Genomic DNA, 18,379 nt, shown 5'->3' with positions numbered 1-18,379 from the left:
TGGATTCTCCTTCTTCCCTTTTTTAAAGATGGGCACTATATTTGCCTTTTTCCAATCATCCGGGACCCCTCCTGATTGCCATGAGTTTTCAAAGATAATGGCCAATGGCTCTGCAATCACATCAGCCTACTCCCCCAATATCCTCGGATGCATTGCACCCGGACCCATGGACTTGTGCATATCCAGCTTTTCTAAATAGTCGTTAACCTGTTCTTTCACCACCGAGGGCTGATCACCTCCTCCCCATACTGTGCTGCCCAGTGCAGCTGTATGGGAGCTGACTTTTTCTGTGAAGACTGAGGCAAAAAAAGCATTGAGTACTTCAGCTTTTTCCACAGCATCTGTCACTAGGTTGCCTCTCCCATTCAGTAAGGGTCCCACACTTTTCCTGGCTGCCTTCTTGTTGCTAACATACTTGTCAAAACCCTTCTTGTTACCCTTCAGATTCCTTGCTAGCTACAACTCCATTTGTGCTTTGGCCTTCCTGGTTACACCCCTGCATGCTTGAGCAGTATTTTTTATACTCCTCCCTAATCATCTGTCCAAGTTTGTTACTAGTAAGGAGACATGGGGTGCAGCATGATGATGACACCCAAATCTGTGTATCTGTCTTGTCTGATTTGGATGATGCAGTTCAGCTTCTCAGTTGCTGTCTAGTCAAGGTTGGCACATGGATGAAAGTGAGCTGGCTGAGGCTCAACCCAGCTAAGATTGAGGCAATGATGATGGGTTTGGGGAAGCAGCCAGGGGAGATGGCAGGGGTAATATCAGCCCCTTGGATTGAAGGAGTACATCTGTCATTAGATAAGTGTTCACAACTCAGGGGTGATATTAGCCCCCGAGCTGTTTGATAACCACATCACAGCAGTGGCCCAGTCTCTTGTTTCCCATCAGTGCCTGGCTAGGACACTGTGGCCTTTCCTTCCGGCCACAGACCTTGCCACCATTATCCATGCTTTTGTTACCTCAAGATTTGGCTATTGCAATGCTCACTACATGGGATTACACCTTAAAACCATTCGGAGACTGAGGCTGGTGTAGAATGCAGCGATTTGCTTATTGAGCAGGACATAGTGACAGCAATGTTCCAGGATAGCTAGCTGCCCATTGGTCTCTGGGTTGAGTTTAATGTGTCGGTTATGAGCTATGAAGCCATAAATGGGCTGGCACAGGCCAATGGACATGCCTCTCTCCCCATGCCATACTTCCACAGCTGCAGTCAGCATGGACACTTAACTGGATCCTCCTCATTGTAAGAGAAAGAGAGTGACTGGCAGGCTGTTCTTTGTGGGAGCTCTGGAACTTGCTCTTCCCACCTTCTCTTGTTCCAAAATAACACAGATTTGCAAGCATGCTGAAAGAGACACCTGTTTCATAGGGTTTCTGGAGAAGGCTGAGGGTGTGGGAGGGAGTGCGGAGTGCAGGAAGGGGCTCAGGGCAGGGGGTTGGGGTGCAGTAGGGGGTGTGGCAGGGGGTTAGGAGGCTCAGGGAAGGGGGTTGGGGTGTCGGGTGCAGGAGGGATTCGGGGTGCGGGCTCCAGCCTGCGCTATTTGCGTTGTGCAGCAGGGCTAAGGCAGGCTCCCTGCTTGCCCTGGCCTTGTGCCGCTTCCGGAAGTGGCCAGCATGTCCGGCAGTGGCTCCTGGGGGTGGAAGGGGCAGCCCTCACCTGTTGGTACCACTCCCAAAACTCCCATTGGCTGTGGTTCCCCATTCCCAGCCAATATGAGCTGCGGGGGGGCAGTGCCTGCAGATGAGGGCAGCACATGGAGCCCTCTACCCCACCCTCCCCCAGGGCTGCAAGGACATGGTGCCAGCCACTTCCGGGAGCAGTGCAGGGCCAGGGCAGGCAGGGATCCTGCCTTAGCCCTACTGCGCCACGGGGCTGGCAATCCCTCAGGACGGATTGAAACCCTAACGGGCCGGATCCGGCCCGCAGGCCATAGTTTGCCCTCCCCTGGGGTAAATGGTTCCTGTGGAATGGATTTTAATGCTTCTATGATTTAATTTTATTGTATTTACTGTATGGTTGGTTATGTTAGGGTGCCTAGAGTGTTGTTTGGTTGTCTTTATTATTTTAAATCTAAATAAAATAAAAATATTACATCATGGTCCTTTACACTGTAATAGAGAATACTTGGAACATATATTTTTTGTTTCCTTTCATGTATGATCTTGTTCACTGCATTTGGACACTTGTTATTTGAGATCATCAATGGTGTTCTGTTGGGGATGACAACTGTCTACAGTCTTTCAGAGTAGCAGCCATGTTAGTCTGTATTCGCAAAAAGAAAAGGAAGACTTGTGGCACCTTAGAGCCTAACCAATTTATTTGAGCATAAGCTTTCGTGAGCTACAGCTCACTTCATTGGATGATGAAGGTGCCACAAGTCCTCCTTTTCTTTTTGTCTACAGTCTATGAGCCATAATGAGGCTGCTTTTCTAAAGCTTCATTTTTGTTGAGAGTTTACACACACACATCTACATAACACACGCATGCTTAAGTGCCAAGCAAAATTCTGCTGTGTTGCTTCCCAAACTTGAGTCTAAATAGATTTTGATTGTACTGTTGTTTTTCTTTTCTTCTAGGTGAAATGTGATCATTACTGGCCTTTTACTGAAGAGCCTATTGCTTATGGGGACATCACAGTGGAGATGCTTTCGGAGGAGGAGCAAACAGACTGGTCTTTTAGGAACTTCAGAATCAGCTATGTGGGTGACCGAGAAAGATGTTTCATTGCTTTTCATTAGAGATCAGCCCATCCTGCAAAATTTGGATCCAAATCTCTCTCACTCCAAAATTCAGGGGTGTTCAGACCTGAGTTCTGGGGGCAGTTAGTTATAGAGAAAGGGACCAACAGCAACATTCATAAATAGATTTTGATTGCAATCACCTTCAGATTTCAAGGATGTTCTGATCTGGGGTTTTGGTTCAGGCCCTTCTCTAATTTCTATCCATCCCAGGCATCTCCAGAGGGAAAAGGTTGTCTCTCTAGTTTAGATCCTAGTGGACAAATGTTCACACCACAGAATCCTCCACAAAAACTGGTATGTTTGGTAAGTTGCTGCTGTGATGCAAAGGAGCACTAAGGGTGCCTAACTGGACACCTGAGGGTTCCCAGGAGGATCCTTAGGTAGTGAAGACCTGATGCACAGCACCTAGCATGATGGGGCCCTGATCATGACTGGGGCTTCTAAGTGCTAGTGTAGTACAAATAATTAATGATAATGGTTTGTTTGGAGACCACATTTCAGCCACTTTTTTTTTGGTCCCGTGTATCAGACGATAGTCCCATTTTCAGTTATAAACTGTTCAAGGCCTGAAAATAAGGATATAGAAGTTGAGGAATATTGTTTGTAAAGGAGGTAATTGTGTGTTATTCTTGGCATTCTTTTGAGGCCACGTCCCTAAATGCTGTTGAATAAAACAGAATTTAATTCATGAACGGTATCCCATCCCATGGTGCTGTGAAATAGAAGATTTTGCTGTATTAACTGCTCTAAGCAGAGGAAGTGGGAGGAGCCTACTGCACATTCCAATCTTTCAAACACTTTATTTTGTTAAGGGTCAGGCACAGGCAGGAGTACAGCTAGGAATCGGCAAAACCATTGTAAAATGCAATATGATAGAACTGAATCAAAACCGTTGTAAAATGCAACGTAATAGAACTGAATCAAACCGCGACCATTCCTGTGCATTCCCATACTTCTTAATTTGGACCAGAAAGTCCATTCTTGAGCTATTTCCAGCCTATCAAAACCAGGAAATATAGTAATTCTTTTGAGAGCATCAGATTTCTGAACCAAAGGTGTTTGGATAAGCATCCAGATTTTCAGGTCTCTCTTCCAATTTCAGCTCTGCCTCCCAATGTTTTGAATGGGACTAATATTTACAGAAATCATTGTTTGATCTTGTGCAAGAATGGGAGACTGATACAATGGATCAGAACCGTAGTGTTGTAGGAATTCACAGCATCAACTCTCTGTCCTGAGTTGTGGGGATAAAAAACTGTCACTTGAGTGCATTTGTCACAAAGCCAGATCCTTGTTTGTTGAAGTAATGTCCTAGCCTTCTAATATATTTCAGTTAGAACTGTTAGACATTTTTTGAAAGCCAAATGTTTTTGTTTAAAAAAAAAGTCTTCCGAAAAAACTGTTTTTGTTTGTTTGTTTTTCCAATTAAACCTGGATATTAAAATTCCCAAGTTTCTGGTCTTTCAAGAAAAATGGAATGAGAAGGAAGAGAAAAAGGAGAAACAAAAACAAAACCCCCAAACCATACAATTTTTGATTATTGTTTTTAAGTTTTACAAAAAATATATTTCCTTTTCGAAACTGTGGAGCAAAAATCATTTGAAAATTTTCACATACAATCTTTACCATTTTTGACTAACTCTAATTTCATCAGTCAGCATTTGTAAATGCATGAGTCAGATTGAACATGTCTGCACAGGTAAAACAAACATGAACATGCTGCTGTTCTGTTTTTTCCGCCTTAGGCTGATGAGGTACAAGATGTAATGCATTTTAACTACACTGCCTGGCCTGATCATGGTGTCCCCACTACAAATGCTGCAGAGAGCATCTTGCAGTTTGTACAGATGGTCAGACAGCAGTCAACAAAGAGTAAAGGCCCCATGGCCATACACTGCAGGTAAAGGCTTAATTTTCCATTTTCCTTTAATGCGTAACCATTGAAATACATCGAGAAGAACACTGGAGGGAGGGATTTCTTTCCACCTTTAAGGTGCTGAGAATTGTATTTTATTTATGTTTTATGGTAAAATCCTGGCCCTATTGCAGTAAGTGAGAGTTTTGCCATTGACTTTAATGGGGCCAGGATTTCATTCTATGTTCCTAGATGTACGGGGAAAGAGAGTGAGTGATGTATACCATATATTTTTATCATAGTAAAGTATTGCAGGTCTGATACTCAGCTGAGGTAAATTAGCATAACTCCACTGACGTCCATGAGGCTACATTGTTTTATATCATCAGAGGACCTTGCCGAACACTTGCATTTCCATGTTTTTGCAATTCAGGTGGAAAAAATCAAAACAACAGTCTGTGAAGCAGAATGCTATTTCCCTGCAGAGACATACTCTGTGTAGATCATCACTCTCAGATAATTTGGCCTTCAGTACACAATGTTGGGAGTTAAATCTATGGGCAGGCAGTAGGCATGACACAATATATGGGTTTTTCTTTTCTTGAGGGCAGCATTTTAATATAGTAACTGTCACCCTTGTTCATCGTCAGGCTTTTTGTAAGACACTGTTGAGCTCTCCGAAGCCAGCTGCTGCATTAAAGATTGTGCCAAATTGATTCCTGATGTAACTCCATTGTAGTGACATCAAAGATTAATTTGCCCCACAATGTGTAATGGTAAGACTACTCCTGGTAATGATAGATTATTATAGGGTTACTTCGTAGAGAGAGAGGTGTGTAACAGATCATTTAGTGTGAGTTTAAACTGCTAGGTATGCCCTGAATGGAACTCAAAGCTTCATGAAGCTATTAGCCCCACCTCCCTCTATCACCCATCCTAAGGCATCTGCTCACAAGTTGTGAAAATGTGTGTTTGGGTATGTACAGATGCAGTTATGTTGCATGCAAACAATGTCAAAAGCCTCCAGCATAGCTTCCTCGTCACTGCAGTGGTGTTTGGAACATTTTCCTTTGCAGTCACATGGTGTGCCCTAAATAACTGGGACATTACTCAGCGAACAGCCTTTTACAGTATCACCCTTTCTAGTTCCTCATGAGGTTTCCAGAATTCTTACTAGGAAGTGGCGCAATAGCAGCATTTGTCATTTCTAATAGTGTTCAGTCCTGCTGATGAGTTGTGGTGCAGAAGTTCCTGGGTGAACTCATGCTGAGTACAGCTGCGGGACAGAGCCCTAATGCAAAGTTGAGACAGACACTGGTAGGCTCAAAGAGGGGACTTAGCTAAAGCATTTAATTTCACAACCCTATACTTAACTCCCCTGGCTCATGCATACTTTGCATGGGGAGAGTACAGGGGCTGGCAGTGGTACGCTAGACCATTAGTGTCTTAATTTTTCATAAGGATAATGCCACCTGCAGAGAAATGTGGTTTTGGATAGAATGCTAAAGTGTACTGTAGGTCTTGCAATGCACGGATAGAAGTCACGGTTTCATGAAATCAGTGGGAAAAAATGAACCAATTAATGTTTTCTGGATACTTTTGGAGACCATTAAAAGTCTTCTCTAACTTTAATGAATGCATGAAATTGATAGTCTGTTACTGGATTTATTAAACTGATGACTACCTCTTAGAGTCATACATTTATTATTTTATCTATTGGAGTCATGATTTTTTATCATGTCTGCCAAATTCATGAAAGTGGATTAATTGATTAATGATTGGACATGTCACGTTAATTAGACCAAAAACCTCTTATTGAATTCATGAATTTTTATCCCATCTCAGTCATATTTATAAAATCAACCACTTTTATTGGATTGATAAATACCCTACCAGAGTCCCAGATATATGATATTCTATGCATCTGCCTAGTCAATTTATGCCTACAGCCACCCCATGTCCACATAAAACTTTTCTCTGAGGTATGCAAATAATATTTACCAATTTCACATACGGTTGTATCAAGAATGTGAAAGCAAATGGTTTGGTTTTTAGAATGTTGGATCCACACCTATTTACATCAAACTGTTCTGCACCTTTAAAAATCCGGTCTAATAAAAGTAAACTAAGATTTTCACTCTCTCTCTATTAGAGAAAGTCTCACACACAATATATTTGTTTTTATCTCTTTCTCCATCTGCTCCCTCATCCTTCCAAAGTTAGCCTCTTAAATCCATAAATTGCCTGATTTTAAAAGGTACTGAGCCCCCAGCATCTGAAAATCTCTTCTGTTGCCCTCAAAAGCAGTGACCATTTCACAAGAAGTCTGTTGACTTTGCAGAAACTAAACCTGGTGGAACTGCAAGTGTAACTTGGTCAAGCTCATTTGCTGTAGGCACCATAATGTAGATCTATGTGTATTCACAGATACAGCTCAAGTAGTTTTATACCTCTCATCATCATGAGGAAAAAATATAAGGGAGAAAGGGACTTGCCAGCATAAGGTGGTCAGTCAAGAAAATGTAAGACTGTGAGAGGGGGCCAAATTTACCCCGTCGGATTTTGCCCAGAATATCACTCTGAGGGTCGGAGTTTTTCAGCCCAGATAGTTTCAGCTAGGTAGGATTAGTCAATTGCCTATCACAGCTCTTCTGTATAACTATTATACTTTTTTTTAAGAAAGGTGAAATCATTGCAAAGCCCTTAGTCCTGTGCATTCTTTGGTGTGAACTGTGAATTACTGTGCGGCATATATTCGAAGGATTAGTCAATTGTGTGAATCCAGTGCAAATTAGACATATTTTCATCAGGATGATTGTTTCATAATTCTGAATTACAGCACAACATTTGCTTTCTTTACCCCCCAACCACTCATCCCCTCCGCTCCCACCCCCAAAAGGTAGTAACCTGTAACGATGTGTGTGTTACAGTGCTGGCGTGGGACGGACAGGAACCTTTATAGCATTGGATCGGCTCTTACAGCACATTCGTGATCATGAGTTTGTAGATATATTAGGGCTGGTGTCTGAAATGCGGTCTTATAGGATGTCCATGGTACAGACAGAGGTATGAATTTCATTTTCATGTATTTTCAAAATTAAAAATACCATGTTGCACTAATGTAGGTATCCTAACTATTTTGTGCTGCAGAATCTATTGAGGTTCTGACATAGTCCTGTAAATAGATAAAATAATTGTCTTCTCCATGCTAAATGTATACTACTTCCACATTTTTATGAGTCTGCTACCTAAACTATCAATAGATCAGGATAGATGGATGTACTTACAACCTAGTTGAAGCTTTCTAATGCAGACAGGCTAGTCCCACCTTGTAAGAAACTAGTCTGAACAAGCATTAAAATAGAAGTGCATGAGTTATATAAAATGCACCATTTTGAAAAAACAGTGGACTTGATCTAGGGTTTAAATGACGTATAGGACTGGTAGTCGGATCAGACCACCATTCGGAGCCATTCAGGAAAGTGTCATCTGACTAAGCTGATGATCCAAGAGTTATACAGTGACAATACAAAAATTGGAAAACAAAAACAAAACAAAAGGCGGGGCATGAGGTTTCTTCCCCCTACTTCCCTCTCTGTTTCTTGGCTAAAGTTTCTGTTGAAAAATCAAAAAAAATCAAAATACTTCTGTGAAAATTTCACTACTGCAGAAACAAATAGACCAAAGTTTTAGAACGGAATTATTTGCCCCTTTTTATTCCCAAGAGCATTAGTTAGAGCTGAAAGTTTTTATTTGTCAGTTGCCTGTTGGATACATGAAACAAGTCTGTGATCTCCACCCAGTTCCCAGTGCGGAGACCACATCACAATACCACCCGCACAAATGTCAGACTTCACAGATACGCACAGGATTTACTGGGTCTGGAGGATGAACTGTCCTTTGAGATGGGTCACTCCCGATCAAGGTAGATGCAAATTAGCTGAGGTAGTATGAGGGAAGCCTGCAGTGCCATTGCCTATCTTGTTGCTTTTTGTATGTAGAGGACTTCATTCTCTAGAGGAGTCAGCCAGGTAAGCACCTTTCCCCATCACCTGACCTGATCCAATGCCTACTGATGTCATAGGAAAGGCTGCGATTTAAGGCATGGAAATTATTTGGTGTTTTTGTTTTAGTTTTAATTCTTGAATTTCACTGAGTTACCATGTCATAGAATAGGCTTTCACTTTTGTTCAGTTGAGTATGGTTCAGAGGAGAGTGATGGAGAGACCAGGGTGTGCTGCTTGATCTGCTTTTTATTTGGGGAGCAGGGAGTTCCGCAATCCCACACAATCCATTTTGATGGCTTTCCAATTTTCATATTGTTTCCAAGTTTCATACTGTTAGCCAGCTGGCCTTTTCCCTGCTGCACTGGCATTTTAGCAAAGCATCACTAGAGTCTCTTTCCTTTCTCTTCCTAATACTCACACACCAACAGAAGGGCTCTGTAACGCCTCAAAAGCTAGATCAAGATTAAAGTGCTCCAGGAACTGGTGCCAGTGGGCAGGATTAAATACTGGAGAGCAAGGATACATCCCATTGGCCTTGTGAAGGGGAGACACCTGTTTTAGTCAACAAAGCTTGCTCTAATACATCCTGACAAACAGGAAAATCTTACCTCACAGGCAGGGTGTCATGCATTTCTGTGCTTGCCAGCCCTGACCTCTTCAGGTTTTTTCTTTTTAAATTAGAGTGGAATTTCCTAGTCTTTATAAAGCTGTATCCACACAGGCCACTAGGTGTCAGTGTAATTTAAGAGCAAACAGGATGGATGGGTTAGAGCTGTGTGAACCTTTCATTACAAAACTTGAAACCACACACAGCTCACCTGATTTCATGTTTCCTTCCAAACTGGAAACTTGGCCACTGTTCCTTGAACAGTTTACAAACTGAGTGAACCCCAGGTGAGTTTAGAGGAGAGATGAGCCTGAATCAAAACCGGGGATCCCAGGATAATGGATATTTGAAATCCAGTTAGATTTGAGATCTGAATTTTGAGCTGGCCTCATAAAGTGTGTGTGTGCACCTGGGGATGTAAAACGCACAGCTGACTGGGGCTCATGGGGCTTGGGCTTCAGGGTTGAAAAATTGCTGTGTAGACATACAGGCTGTGAGGCTGGAGCCCAAGCTCTGGGACCCTGGGAGGTTGGAGACCAGCCATAGCCATGCTGCAGGGCTTATATCTGTGTGTAGATGTTCCCATATTTGTAAGGAGCTGAACCAAATCCCGGGGTGTGAACAACTTCGGGGAGGAAATATGAAATCCAAACCCCAATGTTGTGGCTTAAAGCCATCTCAGACCTCTTAGACATCTGTGTCAGGTGTTGCGTGAATGTTCCCTTTCTGCACAAGGCCTGGAGAAGGATTGATGGTTTTATCAAGTTTTGCCTCCATTTACGTTGGAATGAGGTTTAGAATTCAAGGTGAAATGAATTATTATTCAGAGGTCCCAATTAAAGATCAACATTGTTCTTAACACTGTACACACATACAATGAAACAGGGCCCTGGCCCCAAGCTTCTTATAGTGTAAGTAATTTGGTGGTTGATAATCCCACAATAAATAAATAAGTTATTAAACACTCTATGAACAGAAACCATCAGTTTTTAGCGGTTTATTGTGACAAGTCACAAGTTATAGACACACATACATAGAAACGCACCAAGTATGGCTTTTATTTGCCTAAATCTAAGGAATATGATGATATAAGGGCATAATATATTTTCAAGCAATTAGAATATAAGGATTTTGTACAGAAGCTCCTCTATATACTAAAGTACTTCCAAAATTACACACACAAGAATTGCTTCACATGCCCCAAAATGCAGCTACGGCCAGGGGAAATGTAGCAGTTATTCAACAGTGCCCTCCAAAGCTACGAGACAGGTTGCAATTGCAGGGGCAATTTAGGATGGAAGAATATAATTGCCCAGTTGTAAATTGGATAGCCCTGTGAGGTTAACGTAACTATTCTTGCAAACCATGCCAAGGATCTTGTAATAACCTCAGTTTTCCATCTCGCCAACAAAGCCCCCTCTTACCACAGCAGGGCATTACTACCCCAGAGATGGGAGTGCCTACAGAATCGCCACTGCTGCTGCTTGTATCTGGATTTTCCCGGGAGGCCTCCCCTCCGAGTACTGACACTGTTTAGTTTGTGAGATCTGACCAAACAATAGCCAAAATGGTATGGGGGCTAATAATTTATAGCGTGTAAAGCCAGAAGGGACCACCGTGATAATCTAGTCTAACCTGCTGCATAACACGGGCCTTAGCATTTCCCTGAATTCATTCCTGTTTGAACTAGAGCATCTCATTTAGAGGGGGAAAATCCAATCTTGATTTAAAAATGAGCAGTGATGGAGAAGCCCCACTACCCTTGGTAAATTGTTCCAAAGGTTGACAATGCTCCCTGTTAAAAATGTGTGCCTTATTTACAGTCCAAATTTATCTAGCTTCAACTTCCAGTCCTTGAATCTTGTTACACCTTTGTCTGATTGATAGAAGAGCACTTTAGTATCAAATAATATCAGACCTGACCCCTTCCTCACTTATATCTTCATACATTTTATTGCCTTACATACTTCATGATTCCCATTAGCAGACCGCACCATTCTTCAGGTGTCATAAATTCAGTCAACACAACTACAGTCTCTTAAGTTAATTAATAAGAGTCAAGAATAGTGACAAAGGCAGGTCTGATGAGCTTTGTGCTTCCATTGGTGTTGTATACTATAATTTCTTGAATGGGGACACAGATATGCAGCCAGAATATTAATGACTACAGATATTTAAGAATGTGTATGCAGACTATTGTTATCAATGTTACTTCATTGGCCAGGTTTAACCGAGCTATACCAGGTGCAAAAATATATACGTTTGGTCTTGCTTCCAGGAACAATACATTTTTATTCACCAGTGTGTACAATTGATGTGGCTAAAGAAGAAACAGCAATTCTGCATCAGTGATGTCATATATGAGAATGTCAGCAAGTCCTAGTTCAGAATCCCAGGTGGTACGTATGACAGCATCACCCCTTCAGTTCTGCTCACGATTTATAATCCCAGTCAGCTGGTAGCAACTGGTGAAATTAATGTTTTACGGCACAACCATCATTATACCTTTTCCCATACTCCAAGAATTTTACCTTAGGGTTGAAGCTTTCCAAGCCTGGTCTCTTGCCCACTCCTTTTCCCCCTGGGCCCCAGTGGGGGTGGTAGTGTGTGCAGAGAATGAGAGGGAAATCCCCTTAGCTGTTTGCGTTAGCATGGAATGATAAATCACACATTTCTTCGCATTTTTAGACCTTTCTGGCTCACCAATCATTTAATTAAAAAAAAAAAAAAGCTGAAAACCCTCTCCTGGTTTTTCACATAAATCGCCCTGATAAGGTTGCTGCACTTTCCTAAGGTTTAAGAGGAAATTAAAAATCAAAAAGTCATAAGGGGTTGTCATCACTCACTCACTTGTCATCTACAAAGTGTCAAATTATCAGGGCCAACTGAATCCCTCCCCCTCCCTGTACGGCAATCCCAGCAGCGGGGCTGCTGCAGAGACAGCTGCCAGTAAATATACTCCAGGAGTAAAAGCTAAGGAATTTATGAACCTGCTATGGAAGCAGTCCGAAGTTGCTACCAGCACTAACACTGAGCAACTTAACGATTAATACAGATGTCTTAAGTACACTTTTAAGTGCAACAGGCAAAAAAATTACAAAACCAAAATGTGTTGTCAACCTGCTGACAGGCAGCATGGTCCATGGGCTCAAAATGCTGGGGATCTATTCTCAGCACTGCCATTGATTCACCGTGCATTCTCAGGTACATCAGTTAGCAACTGCGTGCCTCAATTTGCCCATCGGTAAAACTTAGTTAATGATATTGAGCTAACTTTGAAAGCACATTGAGATATATGGCTAGCCTGTGCTATGTAAGTGTTTGATTATACAATTTATCATATAAACTTTGGACCCTGCCTTCCCCTCTATTCCACAAATTGTTTCTTTTTCTCTCCTTCCATTTCTCCCATCAGGTCCGCTGGACTTTTGTCCCCAATATATTTTTCTTTAAATTGTGTTTCTAACTGAAGTGGGGTGGGGGATAGAAAAGCTGAGATTCTCTCAAACATACATGCATACAAATAATTAATCTTCCAGGAATAGAAACTGTGGCCAATATTATGAAAAGTGACTAGTGATTCTGGCTGCCTCTATTTTTTGGTGCCCAACTTGATTTATAAAAGGGGATTGCTGAACACTTTCTGAAAATTAGGCCCAAGTAAGGTTTATCAAGTTTTGCACTCAATATCACTTGTGAGTTTTCAACATATTGACCTGTATGTCCTGGTTTTTTGTTCCCTTCCTTCATATACAGAGCTTCAAGTAAAACTAAAAATAAATGGCTAATGTTGTGTATCATTTTCAAACAGGATCCATTTGCTTTGCTTTCTTCCAGGTGAGACCATGAAGTACACCCATCTTCCCTTGCTTCAGATTTTGTTTGTTTGATTGAACTGCTAGCTGTTTTGCCATGGAAGGCCGCTGCTTTGCAGTATACGGACAATAAAAGAAAGATACTTTAAATTTTAGAAGCACTGGGGAGATTTAGCCTTAAAGAGCCTGCAGTGTCTTTCGGACTGTTTAATTTCTGGACATTTTTAAAATACTGGACCAAATTCAACTAAAACAACAGGACGGAAAAGATACTATAATATGTGCATAAAATACAGTACTCCTGAAGGGTTTGTTTGGTTTGGTTTAAGTTTTTCTGTGCAGGTTGGGCTTAAGGTTAAAGGAAGTGCAATATTTTTTAAATGGCTGTATCTGAATGAAGAAGAGCTTTCTTCATGTGTTTCTGGTCTGTGCTGAAGTCCATAAGAGAACAGGCATTGTTAGCATCTAATAATACCTCATTCGTGAATACGAGGCATGTACAAACCTGAAGGATTGTGGATTTTGTCAAGAGGAAATGGGATATTGATTTGACTCTGTTTACGGCAGCACGGTGGTTCTGTGCTTCAGTGGAGTAGGGAGAATACAGTACCTGGGGAGCTTTAGTAACACTCCTGAAATCCAAACAATATAGCTCAAGGCTAGTGTAGAAGACCTACATTAGAAAGCTTCTGTTGGTCTGGTTCTTGATTGTGATCCTCCTCATTAAACAGCAGGATCGTTCCTCTCTTTACTCATTTCAGTAACGCCCCTGATCAGGTACAATTTTTTTTTTTTTTAAGACTGAAGCTATTGAAAGTGGAGAAGAGTTTGGAGCTGGAGAACCTTTAGGCTCTCTTGCTGTAGCATTTAGCTGTCTGAGCAGTCTATGGTGCCTATACCCTTGATTTGTTTGTTCTTCTCAAATATATTCGCCCTGTGTAAAAATGAGAAGCTGATTCATGTTGAGAAAAAAATAATTGCTGTAATGAATGCAGCAGCATCTCTCTGACGAGCTGGGAATTCACGGTGATGTGGAAATGAGGGTTTTGGCATGCTACGGAAATTTTATGGGTTCGTTACCAGGATGTTGTCAAAGCATCGGTACTGATTCCTGCAGGGACTTTGGGGTTGGGTTTTTTGTTGTTTGGGTTTTTTTGCTGTCAAGTTTTATTTCTAGTCAGCATAATTAGGTATGTTATATTCTTTTTGGCTTTGTATAATTCCGGTACATCGTTGTGTATTGTGAGATGGATAATTTCAGAGTGGATGTCGATGGCATTTTTGTAACCTGTTACTTTGTGTCAGCTCATTGGACGTTAGAGGCAATGGTACTCAATGTAAACAAAAACTGAAAGTAAACACATTGGATTGCTTACCTGTGAAAATGACACTGAGCAAGGCTGCTGCTTTTCCCACCTGGATCACTCTACCCTCGTGTCTGTGCACCACAGCCCGAGAATTTAAGATCATCTTTTTTGATGCTATATTGGCATAGCTCTATTCCCCTCTCCAAAAGTAAATTGGGTACTTGCGAAAGGGTTCCAGACCCACTGAAAGCTACACCCTCTGATCACTGACTGGGTGGCAGCAGCTCTACTTTCCCCCCATATTTCCTACCTATGTCTCTCTGTCCTGTCATGGAGGGATCACCTCTACGCACCAACAAGTTAGTTCAGTCTCCACTTCTGTATCACTTGTATGGTGATGCCACTCAGTTAAGAGCTGGAATGTAACCCCCATATTTTTTTTTAATTGGGTATTTAGTGCTGGTGCAAGAGGCCAGCTTGATAGTCCTGGAGACTGAAATCCTGTCTTCAAGGACAGAACTGGTAACTGCTCAGGCTACAACCATGCAAGCTTCTTCTACTGCCCCACCAATGTGCCTCAACCCTGAGCTGAAGGGCTCACCTCTGTGCCACAAATGACAACAAGGGTGCCATTTTCTCTAGGGTGACTACTACATGAAGGCCACCCAGCAGACCGTCGTCTCTCCTCACCTAAGTAGAATTCAGAATTGTAAACTAGGACGAAAAGCCCCAGAGCCCTGCAGCCCTTGCCACAGTCTCTATTTCTGTATGTATTTCAAGCCTTCTGTGCTTACCTAGGATGTACTACCTGTCTTATTAATTTATATATCCACAGGTACACAAAGTTCTTTGTTCAGGAGGAGACATGAACAGCTTAATGGCTGGTTGATTCCTTCCAGCATGGGCATGAGCCTGGACCTAATCTGCAACCGTCATATCTGAAGTTCAAACGCCCAATACTTGGATCTAGGATTTTCAGCTGCCACATTGGAGATGGGGCTGGCATCAAAATTAAGGTCCAGGTTTGGATTGCAGCTTCCACTCTGCCACAAAGTACAGGGGTGTTTGGCACTGGGGTTTTGGTTCAGGCTCCTCTCTAAAGTTGAGTAGGATGAACATCCTGTAAACTAGAGTTATGGTCCATGCATATTTAGAAGTAGATCATCAGTGTAGTGGTTTCGTTATACAGCTATACACCATACACACTCGCCATAGAAGCATAGGTATTGCTTTACAATCAATGAAGGAAAACAAGTGTGTTGATTTCATTCTGTTGGAAGTGTTATAAGTTTCAATCAGAGCAGTAATGTGTATGAAGTATCTGTTTTAGGCCTAGCTTATTTGAGGTTGTAGAATAGACTTTGAGCTTGGGGCCAGAGCTGTGTGAGCTTGAATGGCACAAATTACACTGGTCAAAGAAAACCTTGTGTATGTTTTATTTATTTGTGTGCTGTCACTGTCCATTGCTCGCTGATTGGCCCTTTTGAAACAGAGGTTAATTAGTTCTAAACCATCACAGCAAAGATGGATGTTATAACACGACACAGACTGGATATGGTATGACTGTAGCCTATACGCCATAATTAAACATAGGTAACCAACCACCACCATTTCTGCAAATGGTACAGGCGCCACACCAGACATTTATATAAAAGCCAAAATGGTATTTAGGTTACAAGGGTGACATGATGATATTTTCTTTTTGGTCGTCTTCCTACAGGCTGCCTCCCATTTCTGTTACACACAAGATGGTGGTAGACATTATGGAGGCTCCCGATCCTTTGTTCTTCCCTCTAAACCTCAAAGGCTGTTCCATTATCAGGCACCCTGGCCTCACTGAGGTGAATCTGAGAAAGGCAGGTGTTCAGCTACCACACTGAGGGGAGCCATGTCCAGCTATCTTCCCTGCAGGGCATACTGCACTCCCTGTTTCTAAAAATGTTCTCTCGTGTAATTTCTGGAGTTGAGCAGGGGGTAGAAGGTTCTTTCCCTCCCTCCAGGGAACAGGAGCCTGCCACAGCTCAAGGGATGGGCCTATTATGACTTGTTAAGGGCAGTCTCACTTCTAGCAGTGTCACGTGATGAATATAAAGCTTGCAGAGTTTGAAATAGTCAATTCAAACTCTGAAGATATAAGCCAAATACAGCTACCAGACAACTAATACATTTGGAGGTATTATCACCTTTCACAGAGCTCATTATATTGTCATCAATTGTATGTTTAAAACTTTTTGATTTTGGTTCAAAACCTTGTGAGCTCACATGCGTTCAACTTAATATTTCAGTCAAAGCAAAACCAATGTGGTTTGGGTTCCTCTCCTAAATCAACCTTGGGGCAACTCTCAACTCATTCCAGGTTTGAAAGTCTATCTAAAAAATGCAGTGGTATATTGAAAGCTGGTGAATGGTTTGATTTGGGTTCAGATCACTCCAGTACTGAGGTAGGTGATCTACACTGACAGTGCTGTACTTCCCAGGTGTTCTGTGCCCGACCTCAGTGTCATAAATTGATTGGCTGTGTTCCAGAACCAGAAAGGGAGCTGTGAGCCATACTAAACACAGATAGTACTGCACCTGCTAGCACAGTGATGTCCCAGCCTAAGGGGGTGTACGGGTGGGAGACAATTCCTTAACCTCGCCACACTACTTACAGCAGTGATGAAGTTGTCGTGGTTTTCTCCTAAGGCAGAAATTTGTGGTAGCTTCTAAGACTACGTGCATGTGCTGACTTTTGGCTTGCGTCCCTATGGCATTTCCCCAGTTTTTAATTAAGAAAGGAACAGTAGGTTCAAAGTTACTAAATTTCATTTCAGATCATCACTGTATATACTACAAAACTATTTGCCCTTGAAGCACCATTCATCAAACTCCTGATGTTGTGTTTGACCTCCTTTCCCAAATCAGTCAACCCACCTACTCCAGTAAGCCTTAACAGTCCCTCCGACAGACATTTGAAAGGAGCCTGTGTGAAAACAAGCTGTATCTCATTCACCGAACCTACAGTTGTTACTTCGGGCAGCTTCTCTGTTGTTTCTACAAATGTTGTGATATAGATCTAGTCAAGTTCTTCTGGCCCACATTCCGACAGACAGCAGAAGCTAAGGAACTGTAGGTTTTATCGGCTTTCTTTGTCAGCTGCCACACCGCTCCTGAGAAACAGAAACACAATGGCTGCTAATGCTGATGCTCCACTTATGTGGCACTGCTGCAGCAGGAGAACTACTAGTACCCATGCATAGAATTGGGCTCACATGAAGGGAGATTGTTTTAGAGGGAGAAATTAATGAACATACGGGCTCAAAGAACATTGAGCACCCATAAGCATGCAAACACATACTTGCTAACTTAAACAGAGACATGCTGGGGCCTTCCTCATGTATATACATATCACCCTACTTTGTGTACGCAGTGCACAAACAAGCATGCCCCTGGGAAACGTGGGCCTGATTTGCTCCCCTTGTTCAAACTCAGCAGGCACAGGAAGTTTCAATCAACTGTTCAATAGCAACCTTGAAAATATTGCTCTGGCAAATTACCTTTATCAACCTGTTCCTCTTACGTTGGCCTTACTCCTGGGCAAAGTCCAGAGCTACTTGTTTCAACAAGGCTTTACACACACGAGCTACAATGCACGCAGGTAAGTTGAAAACCAGTCACTTGTTTATAAACATCCCTTTGAAATGACAATTTGTCTTCATTGCTCACAAAAGAACTCTTCCAAATACAGGGCTGCCTGTTGACAAATACTTACACCAATCCTGTTGGTTTTTCTTGGCTTCCTTCCTCTCATCTTTAAAGGGCTGAGCCCTCAATCCAGAAAAGTCCTTAAAGCGTGTACCTAAGGTCATCCCTGGTCAGCAAAGCAACCTCCTTAACTTTAAAGCATGTGCTTAAGTGCTTTGCTGCCGTGAGCTCTGTGTCTAACAAATCAGTGTTTTCAGTGTACACTGCTACTGTGCAGCAAGGCATCTAGGATTTGCCCCTAAAATTAAAGTCTGGAATCTAAATTCTCCAAAGCACAAATTTGTTATAAATCA

General features: G+C 42.1%; 1 protein-coding gene across 10 annotated transcripts in view; it reads left to right on the top strand.

Annotated features, from left to right (window-relative positions):
* PTPRO (protein tyrosine phosphatase receptor type O) overlaps window positions 1-15,764 on the top strand; it is a 220,574-nt gene extending 204,810 nt beyond the window's left edge. For 8 of the 10 annotated variants that reach the window (XM_073319271.2, XM_073319239.2, XM_073319260.2 and 5 more), the window contains 5 exons: window positions 2,587-2,709; window positions 4,497-4,651; window positions 7,537-7,672; window positions 11,499-11,619; window positions 13,058-15,764. In XM_073319271.2, the coding sequence (XP_073175372.1) occupies window positions 2,587-2,709; window positions 4,497-4,651; window positions 7,537-7,672; window positions 11,499-11,603 (519 nt within the window). In that variant the 3' untranslated portion in view covers window positions 11,604-11,619; window positions 13,058-15,764. The remainder of the gene's footprint in view (window positions 1-2,586; window positions 2,710-4,496; window positions 4,652-7,536; window positions 7,673-11,498; window positions 11,620-13,057) is intronic. The other 2 variants (XM_073319226.2, XM_073319283.2) reach the window with 2 other exon arrangements.
* The last annotated feature ends 2,615 nt before the right edge of the window (window positions 15,765-18,379 follow it).

This window comes from Lepidochelys kempii, chromosome 1 (assembly GCF_965140285.1).
Source record: "Lepidochelys kempii isolate rLepKem1 chromosome 1, rLepKem1.hap1, whole genome shotgun sequence".
Classification (NCBI taxonomy): Eukaryota; Metazoa; Chordata; order Testudines; family Cheloniidae; genus Lepidochelys; species Lepidochelys kempii.
The sequence above is the reverse complement of the archived record's forward strand: the minus strand, read 5'-3'. Positions and strand labels throughout refer to the sequence as shown.